Source organism: Staurois parvus, unplaced genomic scaffold, assembly GCF_062004578.1.
Source record: "Staurois parvus isolate SC_StPar_1 unplaced genomic scaffold, SC_StPar_1.0 ptg000066l, whole genome shotgun sequence".
NCBI lineage: Eukaryota > Metazoa > Chordata > Amphibia > Anura > Ranidae > Staurois > Staurois parvus.
Genome location: NW_028317862.1, coordinates 11,961,993 through 11,980,181, shown reverse-complemented (window position 1 = coordinate 11,980,181; position 18,189 = coordinate 11,961,993). Strand labels below are relative to the sequence as shown.

Sequence of the window (18,189 nt, the reverse complement as noted above, 5' to 3'; positions counted from 1 at the left end):
GTTAAGCATCACAGTAGAATTTAAGGTTCCTGATGTACCTGTGTTATTTTGAGGTAATATGTGTAATTAAATTATTAAGCTGCTTCACACAGCATGGCGTATTGACATTAACTTTAAAGATGATGTATGGCTTGCTAAGCTATACCATTTTACCATATACAGTGGGGCAAAAAAGTATTTAGTCAGCCACCAATTGTGCAAGTTCTCCCACTTAAAAAGATGAGAGAGGCCTGTAATTGGCATCATAGGTAGACCTCAACTATGAGAGACAAAATGAGAAAAAAAATCCAGACAATCACAGTGACTGATTTGGAAAGAATTTATTTGCAAATTATGGTGGAAAATAAGTATTTGGTCACCTATAAACAAGCAAGATTTCTGGCTCTCACATACCTGTACCTTCTTCTTTAAGAGGCTCCTCTGTCCTGCACTCATTACCTGTATCAATGGCACCTGTTTGAACTTGTTATCAGTATAAAAGACACCTGTCCACAACCTCAAACAGTCACACTCCAAACTCCACTATGGTGAAGACCAAAGAGCTGTCGAAGGACACCAGAAACAAAATTGTAGACCTGCACCAGGCTGGGAAGACTGAATCTGCAATAGGCAAGCAGCTTAGTGTGAACAATCAACTGTGGGAGCAATAATTAGAAAATGGAAGACATACAAGACCACTGATAATCTCCTTCGATCTGGGGCTCTCACCCTGTGGGGTCAAAATGATCACAAGAACGGTGAGCAAAAATCCCAGGACCACACAGGGGGACCTAGTGAATGACCTGCAGAGGGCTGGGACCAACGTAACAAAGGCTACCAACAGTAACACACTACGCCGCCATGGACTCAGATACTGCAGTGCCAGACGTGTCCCCCTGCTTAAGCCAGTACATGTCCGGGCCCATCTGAAGTTTGCTAGAGAGCATTTGGATGATCCAGAAGAGGATTGGGAGAATGTCATATGGTCAGATGAAACCAAAATAGAACTGTTTGGTAGAAACACAACTCGTGTTTAGAGGAGAGAGAATGCTGAGTTGCATCCAAAGAACACCATACCTACTGTAAAGCATGGGGGTGGCAACATCATTCTTTGGGGCTGTTTCTCCGCAGGGACCAGGACGAGTGCAAACCTCCTTCCATCAGCAAGGGCATTGAAGATGAAACGTGGCTGGGTCTTCCAACATGACTTTTTTGCCCCACTGTATTTGGAAGGACTTTCTCTTGTAACATCAGCAATGGGGATATTAATCCTATCACAAAAGCAAATATGCAGTGGTCTTGGAGAGTGGATCACCTTTCCTTGTCACCTATGTAAAATAGCTGAAAAGCTTCCAATACATTTTAATGTTTAGCTGATGCAGATTGTTTGGAGGAAAAAAAACAAACTTTTAAGTTTGAAACCATGCATAGCACCAAACCACACATCTGAAATCTGTCTAATACAAGACAAAGTGAAGGTCAAAAAATGAATATTATTATTAATTTCCTCATACGGTTCCAGAAGATAAATTTAAGATTACAGAATCGCTTCCCTCAAATCAGTGTTCACAGTTCAAAACTGTGCAGTAAATAACCCAGAGAAGAGCTGAGTTTGGAAGTCGTGAATTTCTCCCCACAGAAAATAAATTCTGAAAACGTGACCATTGTGTGTGTGTGTGTGTGTGTGTGTGTGTGTGTTTACAGATTCATTGAAACTAAGTGAAAAACTACAAGTCGACAACTACAACTATGATTGGGTAGCTTGGGCACCTCGTAAAAAGAGCACCTTGTCAACTTCTTAACCGTGTAAATTGTGGCTTGTAACTTAATCATGAGCTAACTATGGGTGCCTAATAAAAATAGACATCAATTACTTGGACATAATGCTGGCAGCACATAGATATCTTTCTTTGTGCTCCAGGGAGGAAAGAATATGTGATCCAACAAGGAATCTGAGCTGGGCATTTCTAGCATGTACTATTAAAGCAAATGATTTCAGGTGAGAAGAACTTAAAATTTAGAGTCTTGAGGCTTTTATTTTTATATCCCGTTCCTTTTGTGGAGCTTTTCAGCTTTTATTTTTATTGCGTTCTTCATATAAATGATCACAGTAGCCGCACAGACAACAATTTTCTTGTCAGTGTGCGTATTGTTATATAGTACAAAAAAGAAGCCCACAGTATTACCTGAAGCATTCTTTGTCAAGGTGAGCAACTTTCTGTAGTCCACAGTTAAAGCCGAACTCCAGCTAGAGCTAAGAGTTCTGACAGGTTTTATTTTCTGTCTGTGATCACATTGGCAAAAATTTTTTTTCAGGTACTTGTATAGCGCCGTCAATTTACACAGCACTTTACATATATATTGTACATTCAGAACAGTCCCTAACCCTCAAGGGGTGTACAATCTAAAGTCCCTAATTTACATTCATACATACACATACTAGGGCCAATTTAGACAGGATCCAATTAACGTACCAGCATGTCTTTGAATTGTGGGAGAAACCAGAGTACCTGGAGGAAACCCACGCAGGCACAGGGAGAACATGCAAACTCCAGACAGGTGGCAAAATGGCTGCCAACTGAGGTAGGGTGTTCACAAAATGCAGTGACAATTACGGCTTCCAAATTGGACTCCAAGGATTTTTAAAATATATGAACTGCTGAACTCCGGTTACAGTAGCTTGAATACGAAAAGTAGAACTGAAGACTGGTTACAGATAACTTTAAAGAGGAACTGAACTTTGGAAGCTGTGCCCAAAAATAAAAAGGCAGATAGAGGTCAGATGACTAGTCACAAGTATAGTCTTTGGTCTCTCTGCAGCTAAGGTAGCCTCATTACTGACTTACTGTGCCTTTTCCTTCCCTGTGTCTATGTATTGATGTAGCCATCTTGGTAGAGACAAGACATTGTTTTTTCCTGTCTAGGCTTCATGTAGTGTCATTACCAAATCTAAACCTTCTAAGACTAGCAGTCAGAGACAGCAGTGGCTCGGATCGCACACTGCAGATATGCAGCTATGAAGCTGTAGGTACTGGAGTGCGTAGGCACACTCACATTCCCAAACGTACATTGCTTTTTTTCCATAAGGAATTTCAGACAAAAATATAATTTTTCAGAGTAATTATTAGGCACAATTAACATTTCCTAATGTTCCCTATAACATAGCAGATCTTTTTACTTTTTTGAGTTCAGGTTCGCTTTAACCCATGCCAGCCATGTGACAATATATCATCTTAAATGGTGCAAAGATTATAGTAAGTGAGTATCCCTGGAGCATTGCAGGAGATCCACTGAGCTGGAAAATGTTATCTATTCACTAATGACCTATGTTGATAAAGGGGAGATGAGGCAGTAATAGTGATAGTGGCTGACATGCACTGAACAGTGGAAACATATGTTGGTTAAATAGAAGATCTGTAAAAAAAATCAGTGCAATGTTATAGAAATATCATGCATACAAACTTAAAGATAAATGGTAAAGTGATCCCTATACCAACACAATTTAACAGAAGTGAATAACACCATAGCGAGTGAACAAATATATAATAATAAGTGAACACCGCGTCCAAGGAAAAAGCATTAAATTGCTCTAACACCAATCTTCGATCAGTTAAAAGATAGCAGGAAAAGTCCAAATAGCTCAAGGAATGCTTTCCAATGGTTCAACTAAAGTAGACAACAGAGGAAGGTGAAGAAGCCTCCAAATCAAAGGAAATCCTGATGCCACACCACCCAAGTAAGATGGCAGGAGCTTACCAGAACAATAGGACTGCTAATAAATAGTGGCCAGAAGCACTTGTGTATTCTTTAGGGACTCTCACATCCACCTGGTTTTCCTCCAGGCTTACTGGTAGGTGTAGTGTCTCCAGACAGGTTGGCTCACTCCCATCCAAACAACATCAACTCGTGGCGTGATCACAGATATACAGTAGGCATCATAGCACAAAAAGGAAAAAAACATCCACCATAGTGAAGATCTGCATTTAAATATCATGTTTAATAATGCACTTACAAGCATGTAGGAATGACACCACTATCAATATCTGTCAAGAACATCCATTCGTCAGTGCCCCAAAAAAGGGGATCACTTGACTATATAATTTTAAGTTTGTATGCATGATATTTATATAGCGCAGCACGGTTTTGGTTTACACAAATTTTTACTAGGTATTAAAGTATTGTAGCAGCTGCTTTTTTAATTCAATTTATGTTGAGGCATAGTATGAAAAAGATTTATTTTTTTCTTAAATAGAAGATCGCTGAAAGGTCTGATCCACTTGGTTGTGAGCTGCTTCACTGTTTAATATGATATTATGTTTCCTATTTATAGTTCATTACAACTTGGAAACTTATACTGTATAAAAAAAATTAAATAAACCGCAGTAATATTTTTCCATGGTATACCTGAAAGCCTAGCATGTGTCACTTTAATAGTATTACATACTGCAGTTCTATGTAAGTGAAATATTTTGCTTTCCTCTCCAGGACCGATGCATCCATGCAAACACACTTAGGAGGAGAACCAGTGCTGTCACCCCATTAATCTGAAGCCGTACCCACAAGCTCATCATCTTTAATGGTAAGACGGGCTTGTGTTGCCTGAGGTTAAGAGAAAAGTATTATGTGTTTTCATTAAAACTAGGTTATTTGCACTTGCCTTTCTGTGGCATATTTGCACGATCATAATGTGTAAACAGATTTTGTACATTCTTTCTAGTGGTTTAGACAGTGCAGTAAGAATCCTTGCTGAATGACTGGCAAAAATCAGCCAAACTCGCTGAGGTCAGCATACTCCATAAACTTGTAAGGTGCCTCTGCTGAGTTAGCTAGTTTATTTCAATGCAGAGGGGAGGAAGGAGCACTGGAGTGCACAGACAGACGTTGATGGTTCTTCTCATCTATCGGAAGATCAGTTATGATCGCAACAGGTTTTCTGAGGAAGGAAGATTGATATTCCACCTAGAAGAGCCAACAATGTTGGACATCTTAAGCCTGGTACACACATTTAGTTTTTTTGTTTTTTTTCTTTCAACCCAGCAGGCTGAATGAAAAAAACTGAGAGATTGCTGTACTAACACAAGCAATGTTAGTGCAGCAATATCTCCCACTTTGCCCTGTGTTCTGCCAGGGGGACTGCCACCCCCCGCCAGAACAACACTAATCAACACTTGCAGCCATTGGCTACGAGCGCTAATCGAATGCTGGTTTTCCAGCATGTCCCTTCGACAAAAGACTGCTTCTATCGGAAGGACAGCTGCACACACAATCTAAATGTCGGCTGAACCAGCTGATACGTGAACGGTGTGTACCAGCTTTATTGTCCCCATACACACACATTCCATCAAAATCCGATAACTACTAACTCTTCTCATATCTGTGGTTTGCTTCTGTGTATAACCTTATCTGAATAGGTTTTGTGAAATGATAAATACTTGCAGTGGATGCCTCAGGTCCAAACACTATAAGAGGATCTATAAAGCATAATTTACTGTGCCAAGAAGCACAATCTGCATTTTTATGAAAAAGAAATTTGCTATAAGGTTTTAAAACATTAACATTTGTGGGTTAGATCACATTCCCATATACTTGTATATAAAAAGAGAAGGACATTTATATATTCAGTTAGAAAAGTCAGATTCTGGTAATGTCTTCATTCAGTGTACAGCTGCAAAGACCAAGAAGTATATTTTCCAACACTGCAGTGATACGTGACGCCAAGCTTGTCATACAACGCTGCGTCCTTCTAACGTTTCCTTCTCAGAGTAAAATGATTCCATCTGGAGAAGTGGCTGATGAAGTGCTTCTTCACACAGAGAATTACCTTTTACTCACAAAGCTCTTCATAACATTTCCCCAAATCCAGGCTGAATTAGGACGCTCTATCACAGATCAATGAACATTACCTAGATTCATTGCTTGTAATATCCATTTTATGACCATGGCCAGCCGTTGAAGACCAGTTTGCCCTCAGCAACTGCACTTTTTTTTGTAATAAAGCAACAGATAGCCAAGGATTTGTGATTCACTGGAGTTATACCATTACGGGAACTAATGTATTGAATTATCTGTCAGGCTAAGGTGTCAGATGTTTGACATTATGCAAAATTCGATCAATGTTTTATCTTTGAGCAGGTACTCCAACAAGGAGACGCGTCTAGGTTACACATTGGCAAGTAAGCTAGTTTTGTGTTGCAATGCGACACTTATAAATTCGCTAGTGCAGTACGTCACATGACTACCCCAAGTTACACAAGCCTGTTTATCACACTGATTTAACATAAATAATTTGAATTCCATTGGAAAGTAAGAAGAACATCTGGAGTTGAAGTAAATGTTAGGACCTTAACAGTAAGGGACAAGCTGCAGCATTAAATACCTCTTGGATGTTTTCTCCATTACCTGGTTTCATCAAATCTCAGGCTACTGTTACACTCCAATTTCAACACTTCTGGTTGGTGTCGAGTGTTGACCCATCCCTTCTGACTATCTCTATGTCGCTATACCAGTAGTATGTTGGCAGGCCCTAGTGGCTAGTAGGAACATCTGGAAGGAGGCAGACCAGTCCACAGCCCATGAAAATGATTGGCAGACATTGCAAAAATAACATTATTTAATTATAGGTCAGCTTCCCTCCTTTTACCTTGGATGCTCATTCCCTTGTGGGACAGGTGATTTCATGCTACATTATCATTTAGTAAATTAAAATTGACAAAGTAGACAGCTGTATTACTATACCAATACCTATTATTGATTGATCTATTGTGTACAGCACTCCAAACATTTTGTAATGAAAGTATTAGGCCCAAAAGTTTGGCTATCATTTGGTTATCCTCTGGTCTTCAAAGCTCCTTTTGACAAGTGTGTTGTACTGCATATTCTGTGACATACTGCAAAGGCACAATCAGAAATATATGAGGTATTTCCAGAAAGTAATGAGAATTATATTTTTAAAATGGCGTTCAGAGCCTGCGTAGTGGCTCTTTGGACATTATCCACACTACCAAAATGGTGTCCTTTTAAACCCATCTTCATCTTTGGGAATATGAAAAAGTCACTAGGAGCCAGGTCGGGTCTGTAGCGTGGATGGGTAAGCACAGCCAGAAACTCTTGACAGCCACAGCACTGTGACTCGTGGTGCGTTGTCATGATGAATGATCCAAGGTGGGCTGATCTCAGAATGCACACAAAAAACTGTTTGTCTCAAGCGACCAAGAAGTTCCAGGTAAAATTTTTGATTCACAGTTTGACAGTAGGTACAAATTCCCTATGGACAATTCCACGTGAATCAAAAAAACACAATGACCATTGATTTGACTTTTCATTTGTTCTTTCAAGCCTTCTTGGGGCGAGGTGATATGGGTTTTTTCATCCCAGGATTGTACTCAAACACCCAGGATTCATCTCGTGTGATCACTCGGCTCAAAAAATCAGGCTCCCTTTTCAAATGGGCCAACAGGTCTTGGCAAACGAGTTACCGGTGTCTCTTCTGATCAAGTGACAAGTTCTTTGGAACAAGTTTTGCACACACATTTCTCTTGTTTAAATCTTGAGTCACGATTTCATAAACAGTTGACTTGGTAATTCTGTTTCCTCTGCAATCATTCTGGTAGTGAGCCGTCAGTCACGGTTGAGAACAGACCTCACAGCATCCACATATCTGTTCCATTTTTTGACGAAGAGGGGTGCCCTGATCGTTCATCTTCCACACCTTCTCATCCTTTCTTGAAGGCCCTGTGCCATTGGTATACTTGTGCAGATGATAGCGCAGCTTCTCCATAAGCTTTACTTACCATTTACAAAGTTTCTGATGCCCTTTTACCCAATTTCCCACAAACGTTTATCGTGTACAGCGGTTCCAAACTCGCATTTTTCTTAATACAAGGCACTTCAACAGGTTGTCACAGTGCTGTCTGTGCTGGAATGCAACTGATCAGTGTTCTGACATATACCTGGCACCCCACTCCAAGTGACCATGGCCAGTTTCTCCCTTCACAGTGCCCTTTTTATCGAGCGCAGGAACGTCATTCTCATTATATTCTGTACAAACCTAGTAATTTAAAGCTATTAGATGCAGGTCATAATTTGACTTAAGATTACCGCTGGTTTACTTTAATTTCTTTATAGTTAACAATTTTAAGAATAATAACATTTGCGGAATATATTCTTAAAAATTCTTATATTCTAAGTTCTGTACCATAAAATGGGAGAGAAAAAAGGTTACATGAATAGGTATGCTTTTTGAGCACGGGCCTGTGATAAGGGGTCAAGTGGAGCCAGCACAATACTGCAGTAACTCCAACTGAACAGTGATTGACATTTAGCAGCCTAGAGCACAAAGCTTTGCCTAATTGTAAACCATAAAAGACAGTAAACCAGATGTTCTGTGTTACATGTGTTGGCAGTACCAATCACACTGCGCAACATAGGACACTAGTCTAAGCATCTCTTCCATACTCCTTACTACTTCTGTATAAATGGACAACAGAGCATACAGCAATTAATTCTACTCCCTGAGAAAGAACGTTGCATTTAAACACTGAGAACAATACAACTTATAGAACACTTTTAGCTGCAGTCCTCTGTAGTAGTCTTTTCTCACCTGGATGAAACTGTCTCTGTGGAAGTTGTGTGCACCACATAGACACAGCAGCAGTGATTGACACACCCTGTTAAAGACAGTCATTGGGTGTTATAGCTGACTGGGTACCTGCAGACCAAGAGTGTATCTGCTCCAATGCCCTTCAATGAAAATTTAAAGGCAAACAATGGATAGTGCAGGGGGAGAAAATGAAAAAGCAGCACAGACTTCCAAAAAATAAAGGGAGACACAGATGGGACAGAAACTGGTGAGGATGGAGTTCTGTTTTAATGCTGTAGTAAAACATATAAAGACCTCATTGCATTGTGGTAGCAGTTTTCTTTCTTCATTGCAGGGGTGGACTGACAACTCATGGGGCCCCCGGACAATAGGGCATCATGGCGCCCCTGTATCCTTGCCCAAACGCAAAAAAGCCTATGAAAAAGGTACCAGGGGCATCTCATGGGGCCCCCTACTGACCCCAGGCACTCGGGCAGTGCCCGAGTTTCCAAATGGTCAGTCTGCCCCTGCTTCATTGCATCTTAGCTTAAACTTACTCAACAATGACTTTCAGGAGTAAAATGGCCATATACATGATCTAAAATCCAAATAGCCTTATCTATGCTTGGCAGTTTGAGGTCTGGCATGCTCATAAATACGTATTATTTTGCAGACCTGCTCAAACTTTTGTCAGTGTGACTCTGACATATGGTCATCACAGACAGATTATATCAGTTATTATTGGAGGTTTCTTTACTAAAGATATATGTTTGGGACATCTTTGTACTAAAATATAATTTATCTGCTAAATTAACATTGGCATTACAGAGGAAACCATAATGCTGAGCTGTCAATCAGATATTTTGCTTCAATTTTCTAAACTGTAATAACAAAAATAGAAAGGGATGAACTATTGCTTTGTTGTAATTGTGTGATTCTCCATGGAAGAAACTTAATTTAGATTAGAAAGGTTTTCTTGAAATTTAAAACTGTAGTAGCTTTCATATTACATTTGCATATGTTAAATTCAGAAATCAGAATCTTATCACCAGAGATTCTTTTAGTTTACGAAGAATAAATTACTTGGAAAATGAGCACAGGGATAAAATGTGACTCGGAGAAGCAAGGGCACAATAGGAGCCATAGCAAACCAAGCAACTGTTAAGAGAGCCATAAGCACAGGGAGTCAGTACTTGCTGGATGCATAATCATTTGACCAGGCAGCAATTGCATTCAGTAAATAACTCTGGATACAGATTCATATCATTCTGGCACGTCTTTCAGTTTTGCTGTGGTAACAGTTATCATGTTGTAGTGTGTGTTATTATTTCAGAATTGCACAGGTCTCCATAATAGGCATACCATTGGATGGTGATTGAAGAGCCAGTAGGCTCTATGATTGCGTAATTGACAAACCTTCATCATTTTATCTTCTGATATTTTTCTGATGAGAATGTGCAGTTGACTAACCTAAATACTACACTGTGCAATCATTATTTCTTCTCATGGAATGGACATTTAATCATTTAAAATATGAATTTTTCATAAATTTGTATTTTACCTTAAAGTGAATATATAAAAATATAATGTATTGAAGCTTACTAGTCCTTAGATGTTGTGGGTGACAACGTTTACTCATTTTTTATCTTTGGTGGAGCAGCATTGTCACCCTATCAATAGAACTGATTTGCTATTCCATTAATATCAAAACTAGGCAAGACATATTTTTTAACAAGGGTTTAGGTATACTTGAATAATTTATCTCAACTTGGTGGCTCCATTTTATGCACTTCTCAATAGACATTGGACCTCACTGATCATTCCATCCAGAAAGTGTTAGTACAATCATCTTTGTGAAATTATGCACATGCAATAAGTACTTAGATGAATTGAGAAACATTGTCTTTGGTCAATTAAATCTGCAGTAAACAAATAAAACTGTGTAGATGAACATTTGAATTCTTTCCCACTGTATCATTCTGATTTCCAAAAAGTGTGCGGAAACCTAAACCGAGAAATTGAAATAAGTGAAAGCAAACAACACCACAATAAATAGCACAGCACAAAGCAAACTGATAAAGATACAGGAAATTTCCCAAATGGAAAGAGGAAATTAAGAAAAATGGTTACAGCATAACTTTCATGTTATAATAGCATTGTGATAACAGTACAAACAGTTATGTTTGACAAGCCAATATCAGCATACTCGAAAAACCTCCTTTCATGCTGTGAGTGCTGCCTTTCTCCTGGCCATTTCTTTGCACTGCTTCCTGGATTCCCTGCATGCTCTACGTGTGCTCTTCAATTTCTTTTACAATGGATTTTATTCTAGAAAAGACAACATTAGAGGAACAGTCATAAACAAGATTACTGACCAACAAAAATGAGACAAGTTTTCTGATGAATAGTATTATGAATGCACTGAAGTAGAAACAAGGAAACAAGCTGAGTACACAAGCGCAGTATATGAGGAGGTAAAATAAAACATGTGAAATTGCAAAAATGAAAGGCAATTTGAAACCAATGAATTAGTACACATAGAGCCAAGATTATCACAAAGTCCACAAACAGAGGGCAGGAAAAAAAAAACACGAATCCTCACTGAGTGTACATTGGTACTCCGCACCCAGGACTCCCAAGGAAGTCCGGCAGGTAGATACAATATTGCTGGCACGGTTCTTAGAGAGAGAAGTCACAATCAGCGCAAATATCATGAAAACTGGAAGAACAGAGAAGAGAAAAGGAGGAATGAAAAAAGAAAAGACAAAGGGCTCCAGGGGATTGCGACAGAAAAAAAATCTTATATCGACAAATGGGACTGGTCAAATCTAGATGGTTGGGCTATATCAAGCCAGGGGCTCCAGATCAGCAGAAACTTTGTGTGAGTGTCTAACACAGGGGTGGGCAAACTTTTTGACTTGATGGCCGCAATGGGTTCATATATTGGACCCGGGGGCCAGACCAAGAGTAGATGAATGATGTGTATGAGTCATCCATAGTAAGTATAGTAATATTCCCCCATAGTAAGCATAGTAATTAATCCCCCATATAGTAATTCATCCCCCATAGTAATTCATCCCCCATATAGCAATTCATCCCCCATATAGCAATTCATCCCCCATATAGCAATTCATCCCCCATATAGCAATTCATCCCCCATATAGTAATTCATCCCCCATATAGTAATTCATCCCCCATATAGCAATTCATCCCCCATATAGCAATTCATCCCCCATATTGTAATTCATCCCCCATATAGTAATTCACCCCCCATATAGTAATTCATCCCCCATAGTAATTCATCCCCCCTATAGTAATTCATCCCCCCTATAGTAATTCATTCACCATATTAATTCATCCCCCATATTAATTCCCCAAGTCCCCCCTGTGTCAATTCACTTACCTTTGCTCCGCGCGTTCCTCTTGTTCCTGCGCCGTTCGGTGTAGCATGAAAATCTGTCTCCTATGAGGATCTGTCCCCCTCGACGTATCTGCGCATGTGCCAGTTTCAGGCATTAGCAGCCGATCGGCGATCTCCGGCACATGCGCAGATACGTCGAGGGGGGACAGATCCTCATAGGAAACAGGGCGGACTGTGAGAGGAGCCTAGCGGGAGCCTAGCTCCGCGGGCCGGATTAAAAGGTCTGCCGGGCCGTATACGGCCCGCGGGCCGTAGTTTGCCCATTGCTGGTCTAACAGCATAGCTGTCAGTTTCTCATTAACCATTATAAAATTCATCCGATTTTTGACTGCATCGAAGCTGAGGAGGGGGGTCTTCCAAGCCCTCACGATCGTTAATTTGGTAGCCATTAATAGATGTGACACCAGCTGCCACTCAGTACGAAGTAGACCCAATAATGGTTTAAATAATGGCGCCTCTTATGGATTTTGTGAAACATAGTGCAGAGAAGGGCATAGAACATAATCCATAATCTGCAAACCTTAGGGCAAATCCACCAAATATAGGCCATGATGCCTATCTGTTGGCAACCCCAAATGCAAGTTGGGGGGTATGCAGGAATACAGCAAGCCAGACGGGGTTCTCTTCAATTTCTAAGGACTGCATATCCAATGGTACCTTGCTGACTACAAGCATTGACTCCTGTAATGACTTCGCCTCCAAAAACTCTTCCTCTCTGTACCTCTGTAGTTCAGATGGAAGACTCCGTGAAATGGGTTACACAGCAGTGCCTACTCACAGGGTATAGTGAATACAAGTCACAGAATTCAAGGACGTAAATGCGTGGAGATCTTCACAAAGTAAGTTTACAAACTTCAAGATAGCTCAGATTTTTAGGAGTAGGCTATAAATAAATTAAATTCAATATTGAAATTGATATATGATTTTACATTTTGACCATATATGCGCTTTTATTACAAGTTGGTTTGCAAGCTGACCGTGGCAAGTAAGAGGAAAGCAGAAGAAGCAACATGTCACAATTGATGGTCTGCTCTACTGGTGTACTGCTTTTTTATCTTGGTGACCGGCATCCGCCTGGCACACTTCCAGCTGGTATGTGGGTAGCTTGATAGAAAGTTGTGGTTATGGGAAAACATGACCACTAAAGTGTTGACAAGCATGTTATACAGGAGTGATGAGAACAAGAACAGCTGTCATCACTAAATATAGATGGTTGATATACAGTTGCAAGAAAAAGTATGTGAACCCCTTGGGATTACGTGGAGTTTTGCATGAATTGGGCATAAAATGTGCTCTGAACGTCATCTAAGTCACAACAATAGAAGAACACAGTCTGCTGAACATAATACTACACAAACATTAGATGTTGCCATGGTTTAATTGCACATAACATGTAAACATTCACAGTGCAGGGAGGCAAAAAATGTGAACCTTGGACTTAATAACTGGTTGACCCTCCTTTGGCAGCAATAACCTCAACCAAACGTTTCCTGTAGTTTCAGATCAGACCTGCACAACGATCTGGAGTAATTTTGGACCACTCCTCTTCACAAAACTGTTTCAGTGTAGCAATATTCTTGGGATGTCTGGTGTGAATCGCTCTCTTAAGGTCATGCCACAGCATTTCAAACGGGTTGAGGTCAGGACTCTGACTGGGCCACTCCAGAAGGCGTATTCTGTGCTGTTGCAGCCATTGTTTTGTTGAATTACTTGTTTGCTTTGGGTCATTGTCCTGTTGCATCACCCATCCTCTGCAGAGCTTCAGTTGGCGGACAGATGGTCGTACGTTTTCCTGCAAAATGTCTTGATAAACTCTGGAATTCATTTTCCCATCAATGACAACAATCCGTCCAGGCCCTGAGGCAGCAAAGCAGCCCCAAACCCTGATGCTCCCTCCGCCATGTTTTACAGTGGGGATGAGGTTTTGATGTTGGTGTGCTGTGCCTTTTTTTTTTTCCACACATAGTGTTGTGTGTTCTTCCCAAACAACTCAATCTTGGTTTCATCTGTCCACAGTATATTTTGCCAGTAGTGCTGTGGAACATCCAGGTGCTCTTTTGCAAACTTCAAACGTGCTGCAATATTCTTTTTGGGCAGCAATGGCTTCCTCCGTGGTGTCCTCCCATGTACTCCATTCTTGTTTAATGTTTTCCTTATTGTAGATGTGTCAACAAAAATGTTAGCATGTGCCAGAGATTTCTGTAGGTCTTTAGCTGACACTCTGGGATTCTTCTTTACCTCATGCAGCATTCTGCACTGTGCTCTTGCAGTCATTTTTACAGGACGACCACGCCTAGGGAGAGTAGCAACAGTGCTAAACTTTCTCCATTTTTAGACAGTCTGTCTTACCGTGGACACATGAACATCAAGGCTTTTGGAGATACTTTTGTAACCCTTTCCAGCTTCATGCAAGTCAACAATTCTTGATCGTAGGTCTTCTGAGAGCTCTTTTCTGCGAGGCATGGTTCACATCAGACAGTGCTTCTTGAAACCAGTAAACCCAAAAGAGGTGTGTGTTTTTTAAGGGCAGGACAGCTGTCAGCAACACAGCCAATATCATCACACTGATTGGAGTCAAGGTTGGCTCACTCCTGGCTCCAATTAGCTCTGGGAGAAGTCATTAAGCTAGGGCCTCACATACTTTTTCCTCCCTGCACTGCGAATGTTTACATGTTATGTGCAATTAAACCATGGCAACATCTAATGTTTGTGTAGTATTATGTTCAGCAGACTGTGTTCTACTGTTATGACGTTCAGAGCACATTTTATGCCCAAACTCCACGTAATCCCTAGGGGTTCACATACTTTTTCTTGGAACTGTATTTCAGACATTTTGAGAGGAATAGAGAGAGCAGAAGCAGAGAGAGCAGTATGTGTTGAGATGACCTGTCTTTTCTGGTTGTATTCACTATGGATCCCATCATGAGCATAATGCAGCACGTTCTACCATTTTTTCCTTCACGCGAAGCCTGGAACTGACTGCGCTGGTGTACTAGGTCCATTTGAATACATGGAAAGTGCTTTGCATGCATTTCTGATGATGAAAAAAGGCTCTGGACAGCATCTGGACATGGTACAGTTAGAAAAACGCTTCTAAAACACAAACACTTATAAACGCAGTTAACCGCGTTTACAAGCATTTGGCGTTCGAAACGCCGGTAAAATCTACTGCTGAACGCAAGTGTGGTGTGTTCAAAAAAACAACTGTAAACTCAACTGGCCTGTAAACGACTATGTGTACATGGACACATAGGAAAACATTAGGGAGAGTTCAGGGGCTTCTGAAAAAAAAACTCTGAACAGCTCCTGAATATCCGTTTAGGAGCTGCAGTGTACATGAGCCCTGACACAACAGAGAGACATCGCACAAAGACAGCGAAAAATTTTATAAATGTTCTAACCCTGCCCTTCTCTATGAAAGCATATTTTTGGTGGATTGTGGGAAGAAAGGGGAATGCGTTAAAGCTGAACTCCTCTTGAAGTCGTACAACAGAGCTTAGACAGGGAGAGAGAAGCCGCACAAGGAGTCAATCAGCTGTGATGCAGAACACATGTGTTAAGAAGGGGCATGCTGATTAGAGAAGAGAGAGAACTGACATACATACGTTTGTCCATATGCTGCTTTTCCTTTCACTGCCCAATCAAAAGCTGGGGGAATGACAAGACCTGTAAGTATTACTTAGTGGAAAAGGCAAACAAATCAGGTCTTTCACCCTGCCAAACAGGGATGTGCAGTATGACAGTGCCGTGCAGCTCTGTAGAATGGATGGTCAGACATACACATCCTTTGACTGGTAAAAGAGCTGTCCTTGTATATTTTATCTGTGAATTTAATGGTTTAACTAAGTTTGCTAAGCCCAAGCAAGCACATGAAGAACTTTAAAGAATAAGCTAATGTTTCTGAATATATTTAGGGTGTAACATGTAACCTCTGTGGCAACCTCCAACCACACTGCCGATCCCCTCCCCTCATTGTGATAGCAGGTGCGGGATTCTCTCCCCGTGCCCGCCGTCACAATTTGAAAGCAGCGTGGCTGTGTGGGGCCGTCACCCCTACATCTGTGTCATTCATTTGAGTCTTGTGAATGAATGAACTACAAGTAACAGCTGTCATTGTGGCAGATTGTAGTTCTGAACTCCTTGCCACTGATGGCATGCCTTTGAGATTCATGCTTGTAACTGTCAGTTTTGCAATGCCTCATGGGACTTGTAGTTCTACAACAGCTGGAGGGCCACATTTGCCCACCCCTGGCCTAGGAAAATGATGTCATACATCCCAGGAGTCTTCAGGAGAGAAGGATGGGTTTTCCCAGCTAAGCACACCCACCTTTCTGCATGCCTGGGCTGAATGCAAATGGATTCCAGGAAGTACCGTATTTGCCGGCATATAAAGCGACTGGGTGTATAAGACGACCCCCTAATTTTCCAGTTAAAACACAGGTTTTGGGCTATACTCGCCGTATAAGACTACCCCCCTTCCAAGGTAACGCCATTTAAAAACATCATATTTGAATAGACATCAGATTTGATTAAATATACACCCACTAATCTGTCAACCTGCTGGATGTGCGATAATACTGTATCTATGATAGCTTCGGCTGCATATAGTATATATACAGTATACTGCGCTGAGCCAAGCTGGCTCAAAACGAACATCCCTAATCTGTCAGCCCGCTGGATGTGCGGTAATACTGTATCTATGGTAGCTTCGGCTCCATACAGTATATATACAGTATACTGCACTGAGCCAATCTGGCTCAAAACAAACATCCCTAATCTGTCAGCCCGCTGTATGTGCGGTAATACTGTATCTACGGTAGCTTCGGCTGCATATAGTAAATATACAGTATACCGCTGGTAGACAAAAGCAGACAAGAGCGCACTCTCATCGTGCATTACTGTGGTACAGAGCAGAAGGGGGTTCGTTTCCCGAAACGCGTCAGCTTATCCCTATTAAGGGCACAGTATTGCATTGACTGCTATTGCGGACCACTCATCCTGCTTTTATTTCCTTTTTCTTTGTGAGTATATATCTATATATATATTTTTTTTTTTACACAATAAATATGTGGTGTACCATGGTAATGCACGATGAGAGTGCGCCCTTGTCTGCTTTTGTCTACCAGTATCCAGATTTCCCCATCTTTGAAGGGCAGCACCTCTTCGTTCGGCATTCTAAATATCCTTTAGTCTGCATGAGGACTTGAGCGCTGGTTTCATTTTGTTTGTTGTTGGAATACAGTATACCGCGCTGAGCCAAGCTGGCTCTAAACGAACGTGCCTAATCTGTCAGCCCGCTGGATGTGTAGTAATACTGTATGTATGGTAGCTTCCACTACATACAGTATACCGCGCTGAGCCAAGCTGGCTCAAAATGAACGTCCCTACAGTAATCTGTCAGCCCGCTGGATGTGCAGTAATACTGTATGTACGGTAGCTTTGGCTACATACAGTATACCGCACTGAACCAATCACGGCGAGCAATGTATTCTATTAATGAATACAGAGCCTGCTCGGATTGGCTGAGTCAGAGAGGTGGGCTGATGATGTCACAACCTCAGCCAATCCGAGCAGGCCCTGTATTCATTAATAGAATACATCGATTGCCGTGATTGGCTCAGCGCGGTATACTGTATATAGCCGAAGCTGCCGCCCATACAGTATTACCGCACATGCAGCGGGCTGACAAATTAGGGATGTTTGTTTTGAGCCAGCTTGGCCCAAACGAACTAAAGGTTCACATTGTATACCCCGCGTATAAGATGACCCCTGATTTTTGGGGTTTGTTTTTAAGTATAAAAAGTTGTCTTATACGCTGGAAAATACAGTAACAACTACATGAATCCTCTGCCTCAACCAGGGGCGGACTGACCATTTGTAAACTCGGCACTGCCTGAGGGCCTGGGGTCAGTAGGGGGCCCCATGAGATGCCCCTGGTACCTTTTTCATAGGCTTTTTTGAGTTTGGGCAAGGACACAGGAGCCCCATGATCCCCTATTGCCCGGGGGCCCCATGAGTTGTCAGTCCGCCCCTGGCCCCAACCATGATGCCAACAGCCAGAAATGCTAGGGGATGTTTTTCAAAGTAATTTCTTGGCAAAATAAATCAAGGAGACATGGATGGATAAATGAGTTTGCTTTAAATATTAAAAAAGAATTAAAAATCATTTTTGGTTTGTGGTCTACAGATGCAGTGTAGTTCCGCTTTAAGA

At 41.2% G+C, this 18,189-nt stretch overlaps 1 protein-coding gene across 6 annotated transcripts in view; it reads left to right on the top strand.

Annotated features, from left to right (window-relative positions):
* The window catches only part of DIPK1A (divergent protein kinase domain 1A), a 199,342-nt gene that overhangs the window by 125,740 nt on the left and 55,413 nt on the right, over nt 1-18,189 (top strand). For all 6 annotated transcript variants that reach the window (XM_089668953.1, XM_089668948.1, XM_089668951.1 and 3 more), the window contains one exon: nt 4,465-4,558. In XM_089668953.1, the coding sequence (XP_089525079.1) occupies nt 4,556-4,558 (3 nt within the window). In that variant the 5' untranslated portion in view covers nt 4,465-4,555. The remainder of the gene's footprint in view (nt 1-4,464; nt 4,559-18,189) is intronic.